General features: G+C 33.0%; 1 protein-coding gene across 1 annotated transcript; it reads left to right on the forward strand.

Moving 5' to 3' along the window:
* Positions 1 to 1511: 1511 nt before the first annotated feature.
* Positions 1512 to 7590, forward strand: LOC120072335 (uncharacterized). Its single transcript, XM_039024805.2, has 6 exons — positions 1512 to 1957; positions 2089 to 2220; positions 4203 to 4357; positions 5740 to 5829; positions 6162 to 6320; positions 7195 to 7590. The coding sequence occupies exons 2-6, from the start codon at positions 2091 to 2093 to the stop codon at positions 7291 to 7293; spliced, it is 633 nt and encodes a 210-aa protein (XP_038880733.1). The 5' UTR covers positions 1512 to 1957; positions 2089 to 2090; the 3' UTR covers positions 7294 to 7590.
* Positions 7591 to 9034: the final 1444 nt, after the last annotated feature.

Here is a 9034-nt window from a genome sequence, read left to right on the forward strand (position 1 = left end):
GCTCCAACGGTATGTGAATAACTGACTAAACTCTTTAGTCACGAGATTCACCATCCGTTAACTGCTAGGCACTCTACTAAAGACTGACAACTGAACTCTCCTTACTACAAATATATTATGTGTTCATCTTAATCAATCAATAGTGCGACAACCTTTCACAGATCGCTCGTAAGTATAGCTCGATCAATAACCGTTATGCCCCTGTAACTATATCTAACTCCTGCTAATAACCGTTATGCCCCTGTAGTTATATCTAACTTCTTAAGTACCAGTGATTCCTCTAATGAACATAAGTCATAGTCCTACTATGATTGAGTCCTCTCTTCCAAAGAGAAGTTGTGACCACTATATTCAAGCCCCGAAATCAGCTCTTAAAGGAGCAATCTATCTACTTACCCCTACTTCGGGGAAGGAGTGAATTCCATCTTGTGTAACTGAGTTTCCAACTCCCAAATTAGTCAAGTCCCCAAAAAGGTAGGTATGTTGAGTTGACAATCTGGCCACTCTCACCCATACTAATCAAAGAACTACCCTCAAAGGCAGGATTTTCCAAAACACTCAAGATTGAGGTCATTTCACCTATAGTCGTTTAGGTGAGATGTAAGTCTCCAGTATCAACAACGTTATATACAGAGACGAATCATCTCGTGGCCCGGTCTTATACAAACTCTTTGTATAGGACACCCTCGCTCACATGTTTCTACATGAATGGTCATGATCTACCATTTGTAGTACTTCTCAACACTTGCAAACCTCTACAAAACGGGTCGTATCCGTAGTGTCACCAGGATCAGGTATCCCACCTTAATCCTTATACTACAGACCTATTTAGGTAATCACTAAGGCATGATCCACTTGTATATCTCATATACACGCTTAAGTTTACATACGATAACCATGGAACTTTATTTATTGGATTTATTGGATATAAGTAAATGTCAGAATGAAATAACTTTTTTTTTTATTCATAACAATGTGTATATTACTAACTACGAGATTCCGGAGAATTAGGACACCAATCCCAACAATTTGAGCTTTCTCGATGAAATCCCAGACATAATTAACACTGAGATTCATATATTTGAGCTTTCTCGATGGAATTTCGGGCAGGCCGAGATTCTACATATATCCTAAATCTTACCTAATTTTTCGAAAATTTTGATATTTTCCAAAATTTAAAGACGTTAAATCAATTTGAAAAATCTATTTTGATAATTGGAAAACCTGTTTGAAAATTTGAAAATTCGTATAATTGTGAAAAAAATAATTTATACTAAAGATTTAAAAAATTATATAATAATTTAATATAATATTTAGTTAACATAACCAAATTTGATGAAAATTTGAAAATAATAAAATTAGAAAATTATTCCGCTAGATGTATTGAGAAGGTCCAAAACAATGGATAAATTATTTAAAGTTGACTTTTTAACTAGTATCGAGACGTCCCAAACCAATCTATGAGTTAGAAAAAATTTATTTTTTAACCAAATACCGAGAAGGTCCAAAATAATTGATGTTAGAAAAAAAAATATTTTTAAATGGTGAAGGAAATTTTTTTTTACGAGTTTTCGAAAGAAAAAAAGGCTAATTTTATAAAATAAAAACTACCTATTATTTTTTACAATTTCCCAAATCTACATCCTTGAGAGGGCGTTCGGCATTGAAGAGTTGGAGATTTTTCAAAATGAGATATGAATTAGGAAGACGATTTTAGATTTTTTTTACTCCACAGGCTAAGGTTGAGCTATGAACCAATCATCCGTTGCATCTTCATAACCGATTTCAGCCACTGCAACTTCGAAGCTTCACAATCTTCCTCTTCTTCCTCCTTCAATTGCTTTGATTCATTTCCTGGGTAATCTCTGTAATCTTAGAGCTTTCAGCTGTAATCACTCTTATTCTAATACGTGACAAGCGTTCCGGTTTGTCCTCATAAAATCGGCAATTGGCGCGGGTATGTTCGCTTTACTGCTTCATCTCATCCATGCCTCCTCCTCCATTGCGCTTCCATTTTTATGCTCGAAACTGTTTAGGTTCTTGTTACTTACTGATTTCTGGATGGTTTTCATGCGGTGAATGATGCAGGAATGGCTGTTTTTACTCATGGATGCTCCAATTCCAGAATTTTCTGTGAAAGGGAGGGGACCTTGTTTTTAGGTATTTCGGCTGCTCCAGTTTTGCCACAGAGGGCGAGAGTTTACGGACATTTTGCGAGAGGTTAGTCAATTTTAGGCGTCTTTTACTTGGAAGTTGTAATAGTTGTGGATTGTTTAGGATGAGATATTTCATTTACATAAACTTGTAAGTTCTTGCAATTTTGAAATGGTTAGTTTGCTTGTCTTTTGCATGGCATTGAATTGGAAATTTTGAGCTAAGTTGAATTTGCCTTGCACTATTTGCTAATTGTTTATAGTGGAAGTAAGAGTTCTACCTCTCTGCTGGTCGTCAGTTAAGCAATGTAAAGGAAGAGAGAGTCTCACAAGTTGTATTACTTTAGACACAAGTTGGTGGAAAAATAATAGTGAATAATGTAGATTGCTTGTTAATCTTTCCTCACAATGACAACTCCCAATAGACTTATAAATTCATTTTTGTTCGAGGGCCAATTGACATGTACGTTCAACAAAAACTTGTCCCCATGCAGAAGTGCCATATTTTTATGGACATGATTTTGAGAAACAGCTAACTAACTACATCTTTAACATGCATTCTAACAACTAATGTTTTTAAGTGAATATTCCCCTGGAACCACCCTGTAAAGTTGATTTATGCAAGAAGAATGTTGGTACATGCCATCCGGTTTTTAATATGAAAAAATAAGAGAGATTTGATGTAAATTACAAGCAAGAGAATATTTTCAGAAACAAAGACGGTCTTTCTTTTTCCTGTTTGACTTGGTGAGATAGTACTAAGTGAGCTCATGGTGGAACTATGGTCGAACCAAGTGAGAGCAATAATAGCAATAATATTCATCATGCCCTCACTTGGTTTTAACTCTCCTCTTTTTTAACAGCTATAATCTCTCATCACTTACTACCCATTTGAAATGCCTATGGCTCTCTGTACTTCTATAATTTCATTTCTTCAATGAAATGAAGGTATGTCTGTTTCTATTTTTTTCAAAAAAGGATCATGATGGATACCTTCAGAAATAACTAAAAGATGTACTAGATTATTAGCATTTCTTCCTCCACTTTTCTATCTTCATCATTTTCTGGGTTTATTATTTTCCACGTTGCCTAATTCCAAGACAATTTATTACTCCAACTGGTTTACATGTAAGAAAAAAAATAAAAAATTATAAAAAAATTTCCAGTTGGAAGCTACATAAGCAGCTATATCGTGAAAGACTTCAAAACCTTTACGGTGATAATTGAAAATCCTTCTTTCTGATACTTCTAATTTTTACACGTTATGCACCAATAAGTAACAAATGGATGAAGAGTAACTTATTGTGCATATCTATTGTGTTCAACTTTTCCACCAACAGAGTTCAATTATAGAATTTGGTTTTCTTTGGAATTTTCCTCATCCAAATATTGATAGGCATCTGTTAGGTTTTAGATAAGAGGCTGAAAGGTGTTGGGGTTGGGATTTGCAAGAAAGCTCTCCTATGTTTTCATATTGTCACACTCTTTTATCTTCTACCTATGAGGTTTCAAAAGCTGCAGTCCTTCCCAGGAAGTTTGTTAAAGCTCAAATTTCTCTTCATTTAAAGTGTTTTTACAAGGTTATATTTTATGCGATTTCTTTCTCCCAAAAATTATTTTACAGTTCTTATGTATTCTGGATAAGACTATAAAAGCTAGAAAGACAGCTGCAATATATTGCTTTCTACCTAAGTTTCTTCCCAATTTTGAATTTTTGACGACATCCTGCTTAAAAATGAGACGTGAAGGAGATACTGGCTCTTTCTTATGCAATGCCATGGGATAATAGAGAATTAGCATTGTGATTGAAGAGGGGCATTCTGACGGTTGGATGACCTTTTTAAGCCACAATTTTATTAGTCATATTTCTGGAGAGTTATAAATTATTCTTACCCCCAAACTGGATATTGATGTGTCTGGTGTAATTTTTTTAGATGAATAAAACCAGCGCTTTTGCAAGGTTACCTTCAAGTTGATTGTGACCAGTTAAGTTGATCTGCCATAAGAGTCCATTCATTTATCATATGGTTACTATATCTTTTTCTGCAGAAAGAGGAACTAGTCGACGGTTGTCAAAAAAGGAACAACTTGATTTCCCAAGGAAAGGATTCTTTGCCACAAGGAAAGTTGTCCTCACAGTCCCTAGGGACAGTAGCTCTTCAAACACAAGCACCAGCAAGGAAGATCCTACAAATCAATCTGAGGCAAGGAAACTGTCAGTCATGCTTTTTTTCTTTTTCTTTTTTTTTTTTTTCCCCTCCATTCCAATGAATTCTCTTTTTGTGATTTTATTGGGGCAGACATGTATGTGTTATCTTCCTCTTGCATAGATGGTGAATGTATTTATAGAATGCTTATCAGAGAAGATTTCAGCTGATTTACTGGACTTATAGGCAGTTTTTTTTTTTACCTGCAAGAGGGTCAGTATAATGATATTTCCATCTTGATTTTGGGGTTGGCGGGGGGGTGACATATTTTAATGGGAATCTTGTAGAATTTTTTATCATAGAAGGAGAAAGAGTACTTCCATAAATCTTGATGATAAAGGAGAGATTTTATTGCCTCATGGTAGGGGTGTTCAAAAAATCCGATAACCCGAAAAAATTGATCAACCCAACTCAACTCGCGCGGTGTGGGTTGGGTTATCAACTCATTTGGGTTGGGTTGGGTTCAAATAAATGAAAATTTTATGGGTTGGGTTGGTTCAGGGGTTCACCTAATATAACCCAAACCAACCCGAATTTATTATTACCTTTAAAATATGTTTTTTTATTACTTATAACACAATTATTTAAACATGTATTGATTTTAATTTTATTTAATTTCAATATTTTTTTAATAATTTATTTTCAACAATTCTTAGAAGTACTTTCTTTGCACTTTAGAAAGAAAATTTTCAGTGTTTAAATTGAAAGTGAGTTGTTAATCTTAATTATATATGAAGATTTTACATATTTACGTTGTGCTTCTTTTTGGAACAAAATTTGAAACAAATAACCCGATTAACCCGAACCAACTCAACCCAAATATTTCATGGTTGGGTTGGGTGGGTTCATTTTTTAATAAGGGTTATTTGGGTTGAAAAAATTTATAATCCGAACAATTGGGTTGGGTCTAAAAAGTCTTTCAACCCAATCTAACCCAACCCATGAACACCCTTACCTCATGGCAACGATAATATAATGGCTTAAGTTACATTTGTAGGTTTCCTCTGCACATGCTGTCCATGAACAAGTGAAGTAGCTTTTCCGTTATCATAGAGCAACATTCATTGAGGACTTAGACATAGATTAAATGAAAACGTTTTGAATCAATGGTAGATCAATCATCAAAGACACAGCTTCAGATGATTTTCTTTTTATGAGCTTATGTGCTTTACCTATGTATTATAAAATATTACTAACCAACTAAGATGGTCATGCTATGCCTATCGTCAGGGAATCAAAATGTTTGGTTTTTCATTTATCTCTATTTGAAATGTTTGGTTCCACATTAATCTGATTTAAACTTATAGCTAACAGTATCATTGAGGATTACCAGTAAATGCAAATAAGTTCTGTTTCTGATCCTTTTTTTTCCCCTGCAGCGAACACCTTTTGGTTACACGAGGAAAGATGTTTTATTAATTGGTTTAGGTGTCACAGTTCTTGGATTTGGATTGAAAACTGGATTAGAGGTAAGATATTTCACTTTTCCTTTAATAACTAATCCTTCCTCCCACAAGTGATCATTTGTTTATGTATTTATACAATTCCAAGGTGGGACTTTCTCCGCCTCTCATATATACTTTATTAATTTTCTGGCTATTCGATCATAATATGAGCTGAGGAGAAAAACTTTGCAGTTGCTCTTTTATTCTCCCCCCCCCCCCCCCCCCCTACCTTGTTAATCCAAAAAAGTACATCAACTACCTTTAGCATTGTACTTTTTGTTGTGTGAAATTCATGCTGTTCACTCTTGTTTGTCTAATGTGCAATGGCTTTTTTCCCGTCCTGGTGTCTTGTGCAGTATGCTGGGTATGATCCTATGCAAGCAGGTAACGTCGTTCAGCTTGTTCTGGTTTTGGGTTTAACTCTAGGATGGATTTCCACGTACATGTTCAGAGTTTCAAGCAAGGATATGACATATGCTCAACAACTACGTGACTATGAAGACAAAGTCATGCAGGTATAACGTGCTATAACATAATGAAGGTTTTTAAGGAGTAGCCCCTATTCAAAATTATCAAAATCATCATGTTTGAGAGTGATTTAAGAGCACGTTTGAGAAAAGTTAAAACCATTCGTTGAATACTTTTGACACAAGTGCCGGTAAGTCTTGGATTAGTAAGAGTGTGGAAGAACCAAACATTAAAATGAGGTTAAAAAATCTTTTTGGTCCTTGAACTTTCATACAATTTAGTTCATGAACTTTAATTGGTAACGATTTAGTCTTTGTATTCAAATATGTAACAATTTAATCTTTATACTTTGAAATTTATAACAATTTAGTACCTATAAAAAAATTATCATGGGTTGGTCTAGTAGTAAAAAAGGAGACATAGTCTCAACAAATGGTTAAGAGATCAATGGTTTAATCCATGGTGGCCACCTACTTATAAATTAGTTTTCTACGAGTTTCCTTGTAGGGTCAAGCGAGTTGTCTCGTGAGATTAGTCGAAGTGTGCATAAGCTGGTCTGGACACTCCTGGATATATCATCAAATTTAAGTGTCATTTTTAGTACGTAATAACCCCTTTTATATATTTTTTATAAAAAAATTGATCTCGGATTAGTTTATTGATCTACGTGTATAAAATAATTTATTAAAGCCAACAAAAGTTTTCACGTTAGGGACTAAATTGTTACAAAATTATTAAATATAAGGACTAAATTATTACTTATTAAAGTTCAGAGATCAAAAGTATTTGTTAACCTTAAAATGATTTGTCACACGATTAAAGTTCTCTTTTGCTCTTGAACGAAGTTTGTCATGGCAATTTTGTTTCCTTTAATTTCCAATAACTTTCGTACCATCCTCCCTATCAATGTTCTGTTTGTAGAAACGCCTTGAAAGCCTTACAGAAGCAGAGCTCATAGCATTGCTCGAACAAGTCGAAGAAGAAAAGAGCCAATCAGCTAGTGGCGAACAGGTTAATTGAAGTCATTTCTATACCTATTTATTAGATGTCTCGGACTAGAAATTGAGGAGCAGAGCTTTGTGCATATGGTATTCTAATGGGGCAGTGTAGAATTAGTTTCTGTTGTTTAAATAATGCACATTTTCGATAGCTGTAAGAAAATATAGAACATTGTACTCTATTCTCTCAGGGCATTGAATCAGAACTACCTGATGATGAATCTTCTTTCTATAACAGTTATAAGGAACTGAAATTGTAATATAGAGATGTAAAACATTGAGAATAAGGATTAAATCTTTAGCATATGTAAGTTTAAAAGCTTGGGAACTATATTTACACAATATTTTAGTACAAAAACACAGTTGATTGACCTTTGAAAATTTGAGTCCTTACTCCTTATATTTCATTAAGTTGAATACTATGAAAATTGGATGGCTTAAAGGGAACTGGAGATTGGTGGTGTTCGTGGTTGGTTCGGGTTGAGTTTAAGGATTTTTTAGATTAAATCTAATTGTTCAGATAGTAAATTTCTTCAACCTAAATAGTCTTTATTAGAAAAATGAATCCAACTCAACTATCAAATATTTGGGTTCGGTTGGTTCAAGTTACTCGGGTCATTTATTTAAATTTTTATTTTAAAAAGAAGTAAAATGTCAATATGTAAAAATAATCATATTGAAATTTTTTCCCAAGGTACTAAAAAACTATTTTTAGGAGTTATTGAAGAATAAATTATCCAAAAAATAATTTAATTAAATGAATCTAAAATAAATAAATAAATATATATATATAATTGTATCGTAAGTATACAAAAATATATATTTTAAAGTTAGTGATAATTTCGGGTTGGTGCAAGTTATTTAAGTGAACTCATGAACCAATTCAATCATAAAGTTTTCATTTATTTGAACTCAATCTAATCTAAACTACACGAGTTGGATTGAATTGATTGATTTTTTTGAGTTGTCGGATTTTTTAAACATCTCAACAGAGATTAGAACGAGAGAGAAAAAAAAAACTCAACTTGGGTACAAATGAGCCGTTGACTTTGGTTTAATTGGTTATATCCAAAGAAAACAAAAAGTTCCATTGGTTGGTGGAAGAAATAGGCTATGTTAGCAAGTTGAGATTTTTTTTCACTCATTTTTTTTTAAATTTAAAAAAATATTAATATGATGACCATGATTAATGGATAAAACTTTATGAAACAGTTTCCAGAGGAGACAGAGAGGAAAGGAGTTGGGGAAAAGGAGTCATATTATTTATGTTTACAATGACCATTATTAATGATGTTTTAACTTGGAGTGAGACTTCAATTTGGTTTTCAAAACACATCATTTTTTTTTCTTTTTAAGTTCAAAGGATTTTGAGATAATAATTGATGAATGTTGTTCTCAGTTATATATTTAGTTTAAATGTTTACGTATATATTTTCATGATATTACTTTCCTATTCAACTTGTGTTGTGAGAGTGGAAAGATTTGAACTTATGACTTTTTTTTTTAATCAAAAGTGTATATCTTAATCAGTTGAATTATACTTAAACGCATATTTTTCACCATTCTCTATATATTTTCAAATTAATTAGTTTTAAATACATTTTATTAATTAGGCTAAGAGTAATACTTGAGTATGACTCATACTACACTCATTTTTATGCATTCGCTTTTATCACTAAGGAAAAAATATATATAATTTAGAAAAAGAAAAATTTGTCACGTGACAACTTGATTGGACACTTTAGTAGACAATAGACATGGAT

Source organism: Benincasa hispida, chromosome 2 (assembly GCF_027475165.1).
Source record: "Benincasa hispida cultivar pf3 chromosome 2, pf3_genome.v1.1, whole genome shotgun sequence".
Classification (NCBI taxonomy): Eukaryota; Viridiplantae; Streptophyta; class Magnoliopsida; order Cucurbitales; family Cucurbitaceae; genus Benincasa; species Benincasa hispida.